General features: G+C 44.9%; 1 protein-coding gene across 2 annotated transcripts; it reads right to left on the bottom strand.

Annotated features, from left to right (window-relative positions):
• Window positions 1-7486: 7486 nt before the first annotated feature.
• Window positions 7487-15548, bottom strand: CCR2 (C-C motif chemokine receptor 2). 2 transcript variants are annotated; one of them, XM_040246806.1, is made up of 3 exons: window positions 15329-15548; window positions 10330-11311; window positions 8973-9140 (listed from the first exon to the last, which is right to left on the bottom strand). In XM_040246806.1, exons 2-3 carry the CDS (start codon window positions 11298-11300, stop codon window positions 9071-9073), a joined length of 1041 nt encoding a protein of 346 aa, XP_040102740.1. In that variant the 5' UTR covers window positions 11301-11311; window positions 15329-15548; the 3' UTR covers window positions 8973-9070. The 2 variants fall into 2 exon arrangements, with proteins under 2 accessions (XP_040102739.1, XP_040102740.1); XM_040246805.1 differs by having other exon boundaries at window positions 7487-11311.
• Between the last annotated feature and the right edge of the window lie 1773 nt (window positions 15549-17321).

Raw genomic sequence — 17321 nt, 5'->3', positions numbered from 1 at the left:
TCACCCCTGGCTTCCTTGGTGGTTGGTTACTTATCTAAAAACCTCAATTGTTGACAACAGAACCGAGAACGTTATAGAACAGAACTGAGAGCCAGCCCCGAGCCACAGGAGGGCCCTCTGCATGCTTTTGTTTCCTCTGCCACAGGCTAAGAAACACGCCAGCACAGCCTATGATCTGAGAAGACCCCAAACCTGCTAAAGTGGCCTCTGCAGTCAACTGCCTGAACTCAAAGCCTGGCCCTACCCTCAGCTTTCTCATTTGTGGAATGGGCTGGATAATGGTAGTTGCTCCTTGGGATTGTTGGGAGGATTGCTTGAGACATCCAAGTTGAGAATGTAGCATATAATATACACTCAAAAAAAAAATCAGACTCGTACTCATTCAGTGATTCTTTCTTAGAGAGATTTATTATATAAAATTCTAATAAAATTGGTTTCCTGGGGTCCTTGTCAGCAAAGCAGAAGCTGAAAGGGAGAAGCTAATGGCTGGTGCTACAGAGTATGGGGATATGACTGCTGGGGAAAGCTAGAATAAGGCAGAAAGAATCAGCAACTGGCAATCACAACCAGGGCAATGAATCATGAAAAAAATGTTCAAGTTCATGCTGTATGTGGATTCAAGAGACAGCAGTTGAGAACTGTACTCCAGTCACCAGGCTGGGCTTGCTGCTAAGTCACTTCAGTTGTGTCCAACTCTGTGCGACCCCATAGACGACAGCCCATCAGGCTCCCCCGTCCCTGGGATTCTCCAGGCAAGAACACTGGAGTGGGTTTCCATTTCCTTCTCCACTGCATGAAAGTGAAAAGTGAAAGTGAAGTCGCTCAGTTGTGTCCGACTCTTTGCGACCCCATGGACTGCAGCCCACCAGGCTCCTCCATCCATGGGATTTTCCAGGGAAGAGTACTGGAGTGGGGCGCCATTGCCATCTCCAGGCTGGGCTTAGTCCTCAGCTTTACTCTTTACCACTTGATTTGTACAAGTTACTGAAACTCTCCAGATCTTAGTTTTCTTATCTGTAAAATGGGGGCAAAAAAACCCCCAATCACAAATGTGCTTGACAGATTTGTGGTCAAGATCAAACGATGAAACAAGTGTAGAGCCTTTTGTTGGTACTCGCTCTCTGTGGGCTAGTTAAGTGGTGTCGTACAAAGTATGCTTGAGAAAGCATTTACAAGAGGGGTAGCAAATAATACAAAATTTCACAGGAAACAGGGAATATAATTTTGTCTCATTGAAGAGACCCTTGTGTGTTCACTGGTAATACACAGGGTAGAACTCTTAGATGCTGCAGGACAAACATAATATTTCTGTGTGTGGCTTTGGTTGCTTTGTACTTTACCACACGGACCTGGGGTTTGTTTGTCGTCTTCTGCAGATTGTCATCGGGTGGTATAGACTTGAGGGAACGCTTACCCCCAGAGGGCAGTGTAGAGCAGTGAAGCAGGCTGAGAGTCCCCCAGACTGTGCTGCTGACTCATTGTGTGCCCTTAGCAAGATCCTACCCCTCTCTGAGCTTCTGTTTCCTATTTTGTCAAATTATGTGCTAGACTTTAGGGGCCCCAGGAGACCTCCCTGCTGAAATACAAAATGACTCCCTGGCCAAGTTGCTTTGGAAAAGACACATTTGGGCAATACAGGGTGAGGATTCACAGGCTGAAACAAGGAAGCACAGCTTAGCAGTGTGTGTGTGTCTCCTTTTAGGGGGACATTCAGGTCACCTTTTGGGATAGGGGTTCATTCCAGGGATGTGCAAGGAAGGGAGGACCCATGGGAAGGTCTTCAGCAGTTAATCAATGAATTGTTGCTCTGGATACAGCAGCAAGGCAAGCCAGTGGTTTAGCATGCCAGGACTTAGTTTCCCCTTCTCTGCTTATCTTCTTACCTTGGCCCTTCCAGTTTCCAGGGCTCTGGTTCTGATATGCAGGCCTTCAGACTCTCCCTGAGGAATGAGCTTTTTGTTGGTTTGTCACTCTGGACTTGATGCCCAGCCCTCCTCCTGGGGTGCTGGCCAAGCTTTCACTAGCTGCTCCAGGTCGAGTCATTGTACCCAAGTTCTGAGGGCAGCTTCTCTTTGCTCGCCCACGCCATCTCTGGACCATGACTCAGAGCATCACGCACAAGATAGGGAGGACACTTACTCTTTTCTTGGGTTCAGAGGGCCAACTGCATGAGCTCAATGAACTGAAACCCTGGGGGCTCGCACTGACTCTATCAATGTCAGCAGTGAGATGGGCTGAAAAAATAGCACACGAATTTCTTAGTGTTTAAAACATGTATCTAATTCTGAAACTAACACATCATGCTCATTGTATCAAGTTAGGAAAAACAGAAAAATAGAAAGTACAGAAAAAATTAGTCATCGTCTCACAATCTCAAAACAGTCCCTCTTAACACATGATATATTTTAATCCAGACCTTTTCCCATGCATACTTTTTGATTAATTGTTCTCACACACATACCAGTTCTTTATGCTGCTCCTTTTTCTGGCTAAAAATTATAGTATCGGTGTGTACCCATGTTATTAAAAATCCTTTATAAATACGTCTCTTTAATTGTTACTTTGATTGATGTGTAACTTACTTGTAGCAAAAACACACTAGTCCTAGGTGTACATTTTGGGGAAGTTTTGATACACATACATCCCTGTCACCAGATGATAGAGAGCAGCCCTGTCACCCCAGAACATGCCTTCACACCCTGCCCCACCTTGCAGAGGCCAGTTTGCTTCAGTGCATGAATGAGAGGTACCTCTTCTATAGCTTCACATAAATGGAATCACAAATGCTGTCCTCTTTCTGTCTGGCTCCTTTTGTTCAACCGAATGCAGTAACTGTATGTGACAGAGCTCTGTTAGGTGAGCCCTTTGCTTGGGTCACTCACTTGGACAGCATGTTGTGGGTGTTGCTGTCAGTGCTCTGATATCTCCACCAAGGAGGAAGCTCCTAGTGTCCTTGAAGCCCCCTTCACCAGCAGAGCCAGAGAATCCCCACGGTTCTCAACGATACAGGAAGAATCCCCCACCCCCACCAGTGTTACAGTTTGTACCTGTGTGCCTCAGCAGTGATGCTGGGGTCCCATGACTCCCCTTCGTCTGCTGCTCCAGACACCATTCATGGTGAGGGGGGATGGGGGCCACCATGCTGTCCTCTCCACTCCCACTGTGTCTGTCCATTCAGTTCAGTTCAGTCACTCAGTTGTGTCTGACTCTGCGAACCCATGGACTGCAGCACACCAGGCTTCTCTGTCCATCACCAACTCCCGGAATTTACTCAGACTCATGTCCGTCAAGTCGGTGATGCCATCCAACCATTTCATCCTCTGTCATCCCCTTCTCCTCCCACCTTCAATCTTTCCCAGCATCAGGGTCTTTTCCAATAAGTCAGTTCTTCTCATCAGGTGGCCAGAGTATTGGAGTTTCAGCTTCAACATCAGTCCTTGCAATGAACACCCAGGACTGATCTCCTTTAGGATGGACTGGTTGGATCTCCTTGCAGTCCAAGGGACTCTCAAGAGTCTTCTCCAACACCACAGTTCAAAAGCATCAATTCTTTGGCGCTCAGCTTTCTTTATAGTCCAACTCTCACATCCATACATGACTACTGGAAAATCCATAACTTTGACTAGATGGACCTTTGTTAGCAAGGTAATGTCTCTGCTTTTTAATATGCTGTCTAGGTTTGTCATAGTTTTTCCAAGGAGCAAGTGTCTTTGAATTTCATGGCCGCGGTCACCACCTGCAGTGATTTTGGAGCCCAAGAAGATAAAGTCTGGCACTGTTTCCATTGTTTCCCCATCTATTTGCCATGAAGTGATGGGACCAGATGCTATGATCTTAGTTTTCTGAATGTTGAGTTTTAAGGCAACTTTTTTCACTCTCCTCTTTCACTTTCATCATTAAGAGGCTCTTTCATTCTTCTTTGCTTTCTGCCATAAGGGTGGTGTCATCTATATATCTGAGGTTATTGATATTTCTCCTGGCAATCTTGATTCCAGTTTGTGCTTCATCCAGCCCAGCATTCCGGATGATGTACTCTGCATATAAGTTAAATAAGCAGAGTGACAATATACAGCTTTGATGTACTCCTTTCCCAGTTTGAAACCATTCTGTTGTTGCATGTCCAGTTCTAACTGTTGCTTCTTGACCTGCATGCAGATTTTTTAGGAGACAGGTAAGGTGGTCTGGTATTCCTATCTCTCTCAGAATTTCCCAGTTTATTCTGATCCACACAGTCAAAGGCTTTGGTGTAGTCAATGAAGCAGATGTTTTTTCTGGAACTCTCTTACTTTTTCAATGATCCAGTGGATGTTGGCAATCTGATATCTGGTTCCTCTGGCTTTTCTAAATCCAGCTTGAACATCTAGAAGTTCATGGTTCACATACTGTTGAAACCTGACTTGGAGAATTTTGAGCATTACTTTACTAGCATGTGAGATGAGTGCAATTGTGTGGTAGTTTGAGTATTCTTTGACATTGCCTTTCTCTGGGATTGGAATGAAAACTGACCTTTTCCAGTCCTGTGGCCACTGCTGAGTTTTGCAAATTTGCTGGCATATTGAGTGCAGCACTTTCACAGCATCATCTTTCCGGATTTGAAATAGCTCAACTGGAATTCCATCACCTCCAGTAGCTTTGTTTGTAGTGATGTTTCCTAAGGCCCACTTGACTTCACATTCCAGGATGTCTGGCTCTAGGTGAGTGATCACACCATTGTGGTTATCTGGGTCATGAAGATCATTTTGGTATAGTTCTTCTGTATAGTGCTTTTGTATATTCTTGCCACCTCTTCTTAATATCTTCTGCTTCTGTTAGGTCCATACCATTTCTGTCCTTTATTGTGCCCGTCTTTCTTGCATGAAATGTTCCCTTGGTATCTGTAATTTTCTTGAAGAGATCGCTAGTCTTTCCCATTCTATTGTTTTCCTCTATTTCTTTGCAATGATCACCGAGGAAGGCTTCCTTATCTCTCCTTGGTATTCTTTGGAACTCTGCATTCAAATGGGTATATCTTTCCCTTTTCTCCTTTGGCATTGCCAAAGCTTCTCTTCTTTTCTCAGCTATTTGTAAGGCCTCCTCAGACAACCGTTTTGCCTTTTTACATTTCTTTTTCTTGGGGGTGGTCTTGATCCCTGTCCTTTGGACCTTCCCAGTTGGACCACTTTACCCAGCCCATGCACCCTGTTCCCCTAGCCCCGTGCAGATCCTCAAACTGAGTAGACACTAATAGGCTGTCCACCTCATCACTTTGTTAGGTATGTCCAGACTTGGTGGAAACCCCATAACTCTGCTGAGAAGCCTGCTCTGTGCACTTTGGGATTTCTTTCAGATCAGTGTGCAGACATGAAGCTGATGCAACTTTATGTGGGGTGGGGTGTGCTTTAGTTGCTAAGTCGTATCTGACTCTTGCGACCCCATGGACTGCAACCTGCCAGGCTCCTCCATCCATGGGATTCTCTGGGCAAGAATACCTGAGTGGGTTGCCATTTCCTTCTCCAGGGGATCTTCCCGACCCAGGGATCGAACCTGGGTCTCCTGCATTGCAGGCAGATTTTTTTACCAACTGAGCTATGAGGGAAGCCCCTAAGTGTGGTAACAGAAGTCTAATGTACGATTAAGGTGTATGCTAGACCTAGCGCAGTCTTCAGTGGGTCAGGTCACACCTTCACCTCTATGTTCTCTCTGTATAACAGGATATTAGGTGGGACTTTTCCTGTTGCTCCAGAACTGGCAACTATGGCCTGAGGCTGAGGGCAACGAGGTGTTAAGTACCCTGAAGTTCTACAAAAAACCACTGACACCTGGGATTGAACACCTACCCCAGGGCTTTCTAAGTGTGACAGAATCAGCTCTGTGCCCCTAGTCACCATGACAACTTTTCTCAGTGTGTCCTGTACAAGGAGGAGACAGGTTTGGGCAGGAAAGGGTTTTAGAAGTGGGTGAGGTTGATGGGAAGGAGGGTGGGGTTCCTCTCTTCAAACCCAAAGGAGGGACCTCTGAGAGAAAAACGTGTGAGGAGTGGGGGCTTGCCGGAAGAGGAGGCCAGTACCTCGTTCCTGGGTGGGGCATCCACTGGGCAGCAAGCCCCCTGAGCAGGAAAGAGGAGCTGGGAAGACAGGTGATGGTGGAGGATGGTGTGTGGCAGAGAGATAGCAAGAGTGTCCCAAGGATGTCTAGTGATAAACGTGGTGCTGGACTGTGGCGTCTGGAGAAGTGGCCACTCAGTCCCTCCTCACACCCAGGGCTGGCCCTCCCCGAGCTCAGAGGCTGCTTTGTGGATCTGCTCACCAGCCCAGACACTTCTTTGCTCGTGTTGGGTTTCCTTTTGGTGGCCCTTCGTGACCTTTGTCACTGGCTAATCTCACCTGAGGCCGTTTCAATTTGTCAGGGAAATTTTAATAGGGAGAAAAAGTGAAAGCAAAGAGGTAGGGTCTTGATGGCTTACTTCCAGGAGATGGCAGGGCCTCTCTGAAAAATACTCAAACTGTCCCAGTTACCACAGATCGAGGAGGATGGTATGGGGTGGACGGTGCCAAGTGCCAGCTCCACCAAGAGTCTTAAATATGATACCCACCCCTTGGAACGGTCATCCTTCCTGACATCTGCTTACCTCAAACAGCCCACTTGAATGCTTTCCCCGGGATAAAGGAGGCTTGGGGTTTCCACTTGTAGAAAATGGGTCTAGAGGTGGTTGGCAGCTTTTAAGGGGCAGTTTGTTTGGTGGCAGTAAATCCTGCTGTAGCTATTATTACTATGATGCAGGACTCTCACTCTCTCCTTGGGGCTCTCAAAAAATTTCACACACACGTCTGTTTCTGCACCTTGCATAGTGCATTGTGATTATGAATACTCCATAGTGGTGATGATTTCTCCCCTGCTCCTCCCCATCAGGTGTCTCTGGGCTGGGAGGTCTAAGGGCAGGAGAATAACATCACCATCTCTATGTGCCCTCCCCAGGCCGACACACACTGACTCCTCAAGTGTGTTTGTCACACTGAATTCCATCATGGAAAAACAGTTTTTCAAATTTTATTTATGGAGGCACTATGTAACGTATGTATCAGGTAACTTTTGTGCTTCTTAGTAAACAACCCCCACAACTCAGGAGCTTAAAACAGCTAACATGGACTGCTTACTCCCATGACGTGGCTGCTGGGTAGCTGGGGCCCAATTCTGCTCTCTGCGATTTCCCACTCACTCACCAGGCACCTGGGCTGAAGGACTTGTGGTCTGGGATGGACCTTCCTGCAGCTGAGCAGGGAGAGCCAGAGACTCCACCCAGGCATTTCAACACCCTGCTCGGATGAAGCAGGCGTCAGTTGTGCTGTCTCCTGGCCAAGCCGCCTGTGGTCGGGCTGAGGGGTGTCCCTCCCCTCAGGGTACACTGCAGGTCACACAGCAAGGACAGGCATGTGTAATCACACAGGGGAAGCAGTGAGAAGTTGTGGACAGTGAGACAGTCTGTCAGCACTGCATAACAAAATTGGCAGTTTAAGATTTTTTTATTGTGGTGGAAATAGAATATGAGATTTACACTTCTAACAGTTTTTAAGTATACAATAGGGTATTATTATTTATAAGCACACTATTTAGTACTTACTCATCCTGTATAACAATTCTATGCACGTTGATAAATGGATAAAGAAAACGTCTACACATTCAAGGAATATAATTTAGTCTCAAAAAAGTGGGAAATTCTGCAGTATGCAACAACATGGATGTACTTGGAGGGCATGATGCTAATGAAATAAGTCAGACACAGGAGGACAGGAACTGCATAATTTCACTCACATAAGGAATCTAAAATCATCAGTCTCATAGATGAAAAGAATAGAATGGTGAGTATCAGAGTCTGGGAGAAGAAGTACAGAGGAATTGGTAATCAGAAAGTTTTTAAAAAACTATAGTTAAGAGTGTTGATGCATTTTCAAAGTCATAGTTTTTAAAAAATTAATTTGTTTTAATTGGAGGATAATTGCTTTATAATATTGTGGTAGTTTTCAAGACATAGTTTTTAAAAACAATATTTACATTTCATCATCAAAACAAAATTTAATGCATTCATTAGGATAATACAGATATCTGAAGGTGAAGGCCGCCCCACCCCCCAACACAACATACCCCTCTTTCTGAAGCCTCTAGACATGAGGCAAGAAAGTAAAACCTTAGTAATTTCCAGTTCCCCAGTTGCCAGGTTCCAGGATCCCTGTGTTTCTTGCCTGCATCAGATTGGAGATGCTCTAACACATAGATATATTCTTAGCTTAGCTCAAGCCAAGACCAAAGTCTTTGCTTGCTTAGGTGAACTTCTCCAACTCCCTGTTAGGAGTTCCCACTGGCCAAAGAGAGGACCCGTCAGAGCATCAGTAAAGATGCAGCAAGGCATGAAGCATTCAAACAGGATTAAATCCATGACTTTCTAGACTTCATAATGAGGCAAAAAAGATTTTTGGTACAAAGTCAGAATAAAGACACACAGTTGAGATGACAGTTGTGGCATGCATGCTGTAATCTGAGATTATTTAGATGCTATATCACCATAAGCCAGTAAACCCGTAGCTCACAGACCTCCAGCTCCCTGACAATATTTATTTATGTTGAACCAGCGGTCTCCCAAACACACCATGTGCTCCACCAATACCAGCATTGTCTCTATGACTCATACAGTATTTTTAGGCTTGGCATAATAGTAAGTATCTTAAAAATGATACTTTACCACAATTTTAGGTTGCAGTTTCCAGCTTTCATTTAATTTTTACTTTACATTGAAATACATGAGTGTGTGTGTGGTGTGTGTATATGTTTGTGTATCTGAACTCTCTGCCTGTGTGCAAAAATGAGTTGCCAGAAGGTAATTTGGAAAACTTTTTTTTTCCAGTCTGTCTAGAGTCTTCCTCATCGTGGCCTGCCTTGCCTGGTAATAGACCCTGAGGTCACAGGCTGATGTTTGTTTTCCAGAACAGGCCCCTTCTCTGCTTTGAACACTCACCCCAGTATCCCCACTGATTGTCTTCCCTCTCCCAGGCCCAGTAGGAGTTCTTGTTGCACAATTTCCTTTACATTCTCCCCACAGTTACTCTCCTGGACCTCTACAAACCGGCTTTTGGCGTGGGGCAATCCCACAGGAAGAACTGTGATAAAGGCTGTGGGGAGACAGGTGGGAAAGGGCAGCAAGAAAGCAGGAAAAGCCACAAAGAAAATACTATCAGATCCCTTTAGGGTTTCTGGCGCATCCTTCCTGACTTTTGGTCTTGACCAGTTCTGGAAACATTCCTGTGCATCTGGTGTGAGCGTGCCCCTCCACTCCTCATGGAGGGACTCACTAGAGCCCACTCCTTTCTCATAATCACCACTTCCACCCCTCCCCTTTCCCTTTTTAAACAAAGGCTTTTATTTTTTTCATCTCATTAAAGATTATGTGTATTTTATAAACAAACATTTTAATAAATTTTTGTATAGAGGGATGAGGCCTAAGAGGCATATGTACAATGGGGCAAGGTATTGAATAGATTTCAAATGTAGGTTGTGTGGTTGTCATAGTTAAACTGTAATGAAGCAGAAATGTGTCATGCACTTAGCAGAAGAGGATCATGGGCCTAGCCAAAGCTCCCAGAGAGTTCTTACAGTTCCCTTGCTCGCCATGACCTACAAAAGCCTCCAAAGTTAAATGTGGTAGGAGATGATGCTAAGGACCAGTGCTGCTGCCTGGCTGGGCAAGCAAACCCCTTACCTGCGTCCTTGTAAAGGCTTAAACATTTTCACCTCCTTCCCCTTGGTCCAGACTCTACTCCCCCTCTTTCCGTTCACCCTCGCCTGACTCCTCTTCCCAATCTCCAGAGGATTAAAGAGATTGATTAAAGAGGTTGATAGAATCAGAGAGTAAGCGAAGTGGTGGATGGGGGGAAGGTGGAGGGAAGAGCACAAACACAAGGCAATATGGCATTTTCTAGGAACCGCGATGAGCTCGTTGGAGATTCCAAGTCTCTGCCCACAGTTGTCTTGGAATATTCCCTGAGCACGGTGACTCTACGAGAGTAACATCAGTCTTCATTGATTCACATAATCCTGAAGTTCCTGGGCACTTGCTCTAGAAACTTGAGACTCCTCTGTTCTTCAACAAACCCTGGCGGCTTATTATCATATATAGATTGCTGTCACCTTTGGAAAATAACAGGTGAACTTCTGCTCTTCTATAAAGCAGCTGAGACTTCCTGTTCCCCAGTGGAATGGGTGTATGTTGAACTCACTCGATCTCCTGTCTCCCCATAGAAAACTGGGCATTGTTTGCAGAGGTGTTTGGCAATATGCTTTCGGAAGAACACGGAGAGATACCTCCTGAACTTCTCCCCGACGAAGGCGTAGATGATGGGGTTGATGCAGCAGTGCGTCATCCCCAGGGTCTCTGTCACCTGCATGGCCTGGTCCAGCTGGCTGCTGCTCTTACAGTTACTCAGGCCAAAGAAGTCCTGGAAGGTGCTCAGGAGAAGGACGATGTTGTAGGGAGCCCAGAAGAGAAAGTAGACAAGCATGATCACGAAGATGAGCCTCACGGCCTTGTGCTTCTTCTTCTCGTTGCGACACCGGAGCAGGGTTTTGATGATTCCCGAGTAGCAGACGATCATGACAAGCAGTGGCAGCACCAGCCCCAAGACGCTCCTCATAATTGTATGGAAATTCTTCCATCCTAGTGGAAAATAAGGGGCACATGCGTAACCTGAATGTTCTTCGAGGGATTTGATAAAGATGATTCCTGGGAGAGAGGCAGACACAGCCACCACCCAGGTGACCCCACTGGTCACCACCCCAAAGGTGACTGTCCTGGCTTTTAAAGCAAACACAGCATGGACGATAGCCAGGTACCTATCGATTGTCAAGAGGATGATGAAGAAGATTCCACCAAAATAACCAATGTGATACAGCCCTGTGAAAAATTTGCACATCACATTCCCAAAAACCCACTGGTCTGCAGCATAGTGAGCCCAGAACGGCATGGTGAGGAGGAACAGCAGGTCAGAGATGGCCAAGTTAAGCAGGTAGATGTCAGTCATGCTCTTCAGCTTTTTGCAGTTTATCAGGATGAGGACAACCAGCAAGTTGCCCACAAAACCGAAGATGAACACCAGCGAGTAGAGCGGCGGCAGGAGCTGTGCCTCGATTTGTCCCACGCTGGTCTTTCGGCAGGGTTCACTGTAATCATAGTCATAACTGGTGGTGGGTTCTTCATCATTCCCCTTGACGTTTGTTGTAAACAGAGAATGAGATGTGGGAAGCACATTGTGGCTGAACGTATCATTGCCGTCCATCTTCCTCGGTCCTGGAAACAGAGGACAAGATGATGACATACAGCACAATGGCTACAATCCCCAGTCTTACCAAGGTCCCTGCTCCACTTAAGCAACATCCAGGCTTTCTCTTTCCTTGGCAGCCATCTCCTTGAAAGCGTGTGTGCTAGTTCACCACTTCCCCTTATTCCTGATCACAGACACCAGTCATCTTCCCACAGCCATTTCCCAACACCTTGGCCTTCCTGCAGAGCCTGACTCTCATTATAAGGCTGACTGTGCTGCACACTTGCTTTCTCTATTGGGCCTAGGACTCCATCCTGGATGATAATATATAAGGGGACCCCACTAGGGGGCTTCTGGGGATGCTCATAATGAGCCATTATGAGTTGTGTTTTCTATTACTTGCCACCCAAAATGTTCTGAACACTCTCAACTTTCTGCCCCCATCATTTTGCCAAAACTTCTCTTGCCGGGATTGCGATGACAGCCCAATTTTAAACACCCTGGCTTTTAGTTTCATCTTCATCAAACGTTTGATCCTTCCCATGACTGCTTTCATTGAAAACTTTTGGTTTGGAAATTCGCTGGCAGTCCAGTGCTTAGGACTTCATGCTTTCACTGCTGAGGGCCGAGTTAAATCCCTGGTTCAGGAACTAAGATTCCACAAGGTGCATAGCACGGCCAAAAAGAAAAACAAATTTTTTTAAGTTAAAAAATAAGAAACCCTGTTTGGCTTCCAGTAGGCTAGCTCCTGGCCTACCACTTCTCTTTCATATGCTTTGTTGGTGTTTCCTCCCCCTGCCTCTGCTGTAAGGGTCCCTAGGCACCATCCTTGGCTCCCACTTCTTTAGCATTTACCTCTTAGCCCTTGTTCCAAAGTTCTTCCTGCATTGTTTTCAGGTTCTAAGTTTCCTGTAGGCTAATGCTTCCCAAAGCTCTGCCTTTCAGCCCCACCTCAGAGTTGAATTTTCCATTGCCTATTGCATATATCCCCTTGGACTTATTTATTTAACCAATATTTATTGAGCACTTGCTAGGAGCCATACTCTATTTTAGACAGAGAGCAAAGTGGGTATCAGATAGGTACCTCGAATTCAACCCACCCCAAACTGAACACCCCGGGAAAGTTGCTTCTGCTTGTGGATTCTTTATCTTGACCAATGTCATGTACTCCATTATTTAAGAAGTAAGATTTGACATTGTCTTGGGTCCGCTCTTTTTCAGAAGATTAGGAGCAGGCCTTTGGAGCTAAACAGACCTAGACTTGAATCCTGCCTCCAGCGTCCAAGTTGTGTAATTTGAGGTTAACTACTTCTTCAACTGTCAGTTTCTTTTTGTTTAAAATAATAACCATGCTGAGTTGCTGTGGAAACAAAGATAGTGCAGCATCTAGTACAAAGAAATGCTCTGTATTGTTGTTGTTGTTGTTATTATTATGTTATATGGATTCTACCTCATAGTCACCTCTCAGAGTCGTCCCCTCTGTACCTCTTTCAGCTGCCACTCTCTTGCCTCCTATGCATCCTGGCTTTGCTGAGCTCTTTCATTTGTTCTTGCCTTTTTCCTCACCATGTTCTGTTTCAGTCTGTATTCTCTGAAACTGAAATTGGATCATGCTTTTCTAAGTTTAAAACTCAAGTAGCCCCACAATTTGTATATGGTGGGGCCTCAAAGGCAATGCCCATGCTACTCATCATGGCTTTTCTAAGCTCCTTTCTTCTCAGCTTCATCTCTAATCACTTCTCAAATCCCAGATCCTGTGGTCCAGCAATACCCATTTTTTCCCACTTTTCCCAGGCTCATCATTTCCTTCAGGCTTCAGTGGTTTTGCACATGCTTGCCCCCTTGCCTAAAATGTCTGGTGAGTTCCTGTTCATCCTGCGATGTGTGTGTGTGTGTGCACGTGCACACGCACTTCCACGCACTCAGTCGTGTCTGACTCTTTTGCGACCCCAGGGACTGTAGCCTGCCAGGCTTCTTTGTCCATGGAATTTTCCAGGCAAGAATACTGCAGTGAGTTGCCATTTCCTACTCCAGGGAACCTTCCCAACCCAGGAATTGAACTTGCATCTCCTGCATTGGCGGGCAGATTCTTTACCACTGTGCCACCTAGGAAGCCCTCTCCCCTTCTCTGTGAAGTCCAACCATCCTCCTCTGTCATACCATTCTTACCATCTCGAAACGTTGTGCATGCCTTTGTAATAAACACATTATCTTCTACCCATAGTGTGCTCCTTGAGAGAGAGGACTAGGTTATGTTTCTGTCTTCAGCACTTATGATAGCACCTGGCTAAAGGAGGTACCAGTAATATGTTCATTGAAAAAATACATCAAACTCATAGTAAGTGTAACAACTAACAACATTAGAATTGTTCTCAAGAATGTTTATTTTTTCCCTGGCAGTGACTGGATTTGTTTTTAATCTGTGTACACACCATATTTTTCACTTTCTCTTGTGATTGATACATTTCACAGATTTTGAATTTCACAGCACTGAACTAGATTCTTTAAATGAGCAGAAACGAAATAATACTTCTGATCAAACTTGAGGAAAAAAGGTGTCCACCTAAAGAATTAAAACTATAGTGATTAATTGAATGTTCGTTAGGCTCCATGTGCTATGCTAAATACTTTTCATACGTTAATTAATGTAATCCTTAACAGTTTTGTGAGATAAATATACATTTTAAAAGTGAAGAAATAAAAGCATGGATTAATTAAATAATTTTTTCTCAGACTCACAATGCAAGTAATGGCTGAGCTGGAATTTGAACTGTTGGGCTATTCCATTTCAAAGGCCCTCAAGGGTTTTCATCTTCAGACTCTGAGAACAGAGATGAATGTAGAAGAATGTAGAAGTAACCGATTTTTTGGTTGTTCTTCATGCCTTCATGAGTGTCTTTGGCATTTAGCCTTAAAATCCACACACTTGCCCATACAAATGTGTTCTGCCTATAAAGGCACAAGCACACACATACATACACATACATTTCTGCCAGAAAATAAGCTCCAAGAGGGCAGAGAGCTTTGTTTTTGCAATGAACTATCTTAGTGCCCTAGAATCCCGCCTAGTACATATAAATATCAATTGAGAAGTGAATAATGGAGAACTAGTAGGCTACAAGCTTCTGAGAAACAGAGGGCTCCCCTGTGGGCTAGACTCCCAGGTAATCTAGTGGGAGCTGTTATAAAAGCTAAAATATTGGGGTTCGTTGCACATGCCTCTTAGCTGTAACAGGCCCTCTGGGCTGTTCTGTCATTAGTCTCCGCATCTGTATGGAAAGGTGTAGACTGGATCAGTGGTTCGGAAATGCTGGCTTTCAGATTACACAGGAAGCCCATCAGTCAGAAACACACAGCGCAGACCCTGGTTCTGGTCATTCAGATTGGGGATGAGCTGCCCCAGCCACTCCCACTGTGTGTTTCCTATGCTTTGTTGTTCACCTGCCTCTCAAGTGCCAGAAACCTTCTTTTTATCATCTACTCCCGTGTCACCTGGCTCCTACCACAGCAGACACGTAGCAAGGAGGCTGAAGAGCACTGGTTTAGGTGTCACTTTCAAGTGTCAAGACACATCAAACAGAACTGATTAAAAGCTGCCTCTCAGAAAAATGAACTCCTCACTTCAGCCTCTGAATTGAGGTGAAAAGTGTATTTCAGTGCAGGGTCTGTACTATCACAAATGTGGACTAGAGGGGGAAAAATTCAGGGTAGAAAGTTCCTGCTCTTCACAGTCTTTGGGGGCTGGGAGGGGCAGAATGAGAGGAGCAGTATTTGAGAAGCCTGATTGTCCTACTTTCTTAATTGTCTTGTTTTAGCCCAACTCTATCCTACCAGCTGAGCTCTGCTCACTCTGCTTTGTGCTTCCTTCCTGCTGTTGGGATCTCTCTGTCATTCCTGGGACAGATGCCACTCTCCATCCCTTTCTCCTATCTTGATCATCCCCCAAGTTCCTGGGCAATATAGACTCCCAGTCCCTACATCTAGCATCGAGCTGCTTTGAGCCTTTGATTCATAAAGTGATGGAAAAAGCACCCCCAACTCACCGGTAGATGGCTTCTTTTAAGTGGCACTGGTGTGTCAGGCTTCTCAGCAACTGAACCAAACAGATCTGGAGGTAGAAACTTGGTGTGCAGAAGTAGGAAATAAAGTTTCCTGCAGAAAGAGAAGGCGGAGATACAAGGGCAAGTAATGGTAAAGATTTGAAAAAAAGAATGATATAGTTCTTCTTTTCCAGCCAGGAACGATGTGCACTAGGTTGAAGTCTCCAGAGTAGAATTAATTTTGAAATCTTGATTATGCAACCTTGAGGGTTTAAATCAAGCACACTCCGTGTTTGCTCCTGGGTCTAACGACTCTGGGCTTCTTTATCTTGTGGTTCTCTATATCTGGAAATCTTTTACTCTCTTCTGTCAGTAATGATTTGCATGAAACGAGCACACTAGAATTTCATTTCCTAGAGGATAAATGATAATGGGGGCTGTTGACCATATGCTCTGATTTCAGTGGCATCAAAGATTTGGGACTTGGTGAGAAAACTTATTTAAACAGAGCTTTTTAATGAAAAGGGAATGTTAAATGGTCTCTTGTGTCAGAGATGTCTTTAGTAAGAAAATCCTCAGCTGTTACAGGTTCCACTCTTTAAGAAAAAAGTTTTGCTAAAAGAAAACACCATTGAGATTTTGGGAAGGTAGTAGGTTAGGAAGTACCACGAGTCTCTCTCCTCACCTAGATAACAGTTTCACTGGCAGCAGCTGTCTGATCTAACTGATTTGGAACTCTGGAGTCTGTTGAGGGTCTTCAACTTTCAGGAGAAGGCTTGGATGACCAGTTGCAGTTAACTATGGCCAATTTCAGCTCTTGGCACAGTAACCCCCACCTACTTCCCTACCCCAGGCACTTTGGCAGGCAGTTCTGCATGTGTTCCTGGGGCAGCTTGCACGTAGCTTGCAGAAGCCAAGGTGGGCACAAATTGGGCCCTGACCTCCAGGTATCAGGGATCTGTGCTCTGATCACTGGTGATTGCTTCTGATCTTAGAAATGCCAACAAAGAGAAGGGCAGCCATTGTTGTATTCCCCTCATTGCTGTAAGCCCCTCCCCCTCTGGCTGAAGTGACTTTCAGGGTATTTAAAGAGCCGGTGCCCTTTATTTTTCTCTGTTTAATTTTTCTCTTTTCCTTTTCTGGGAATCACACATTAAAAACTGGGACCTTCAAAAACAGCTGCATTTCCAGGGAAAATTTAAAAAGGACCGCATGCGTAGCTCAGTTGGAAATAATCTGCCTGAAAGGCAGGAGACCCAGGTTCGATTCCTGGGTTGGGAAGATCCCCTGGAGAAGGAAATGTCAACCCACTCCAGGATTCTTGCCTGGAGAATTCCATGGACAGAGGAGCCTGGCAGGCTACAGTCCTTGGGGTCGCAAGAGTTGGAAATGACTCAGCGCCTAAACCACCACCATGTATTCAGGGAAGAGCATAGGCTCTGAAAAGACCTGAGAAGACCTTAAGTTCACAGTGCAGGCTGATCCTTGGCACAGAGAGAGGTTACAGCAATCAAAACAAAAACAAACCAAGAACAACTGTAAAAAACAAAAGCAAAAAACTTACATTACCATGTGTAAAATAAATAGCCAACAGGGAATTTGATGTATGGCTAAGAAACTCACACAAGGGCTCTGTATTAACCTAGAGGAGTGGGATGGGGAGGGAGTTGGGAGGGAAGTTCAAAAGGGAGGGGATTTATGTATACCTGTGGCTGATTCAGGTTGAGGTTTGACAGAAAACAACACAGTTTTGTAAAGCAATTATCCCTCAATAATGATAAAAAAATCCTGAGAAAGGGAGAATCTGACTTCTAGAATTACCATGTTATTAGGTTCAAATGTCCAATTTCAGCCAAAAGAAAAAAAAAAAGAATCACAAAATGTATAAAGGAACAAAAATATTGTCCACTCAAAGGCAAATAATAAACAAAGAGAAACTGTTCCTGAAAAAGATGTGATGGCAGATCTGTTAGATAAAGACTTAAAGAGTCTCAAA

This window comes from Oryx dammah, unplaced genomic scaffold (genome assembly GCF_014754425.2).
Source record: "Oryx dammah isolate SB20612 unplaced genomic scaffold, SCBI_Odam_1.1 HiC_scaffold_9, whole genome shotgun sequence".
NCBI lineage: Eukaryota > Metazoa > Chordata > Mammalia > Artiodactyla > Bovidae > Oryx > Oryx dammah.
This window is presented reverse-complemented; position numbering and strand designations above follow the sequence as displayed.

What these genes read in the sequence shown, in the direction of transcription:
- CCR2 (XM_040246805.1), bottom strand. Translation starts at nt 11,300, where the DNA reads ATGGACGGCAATGATACGTTCAGCCACAATGTGCTTCCCACATCTCAT.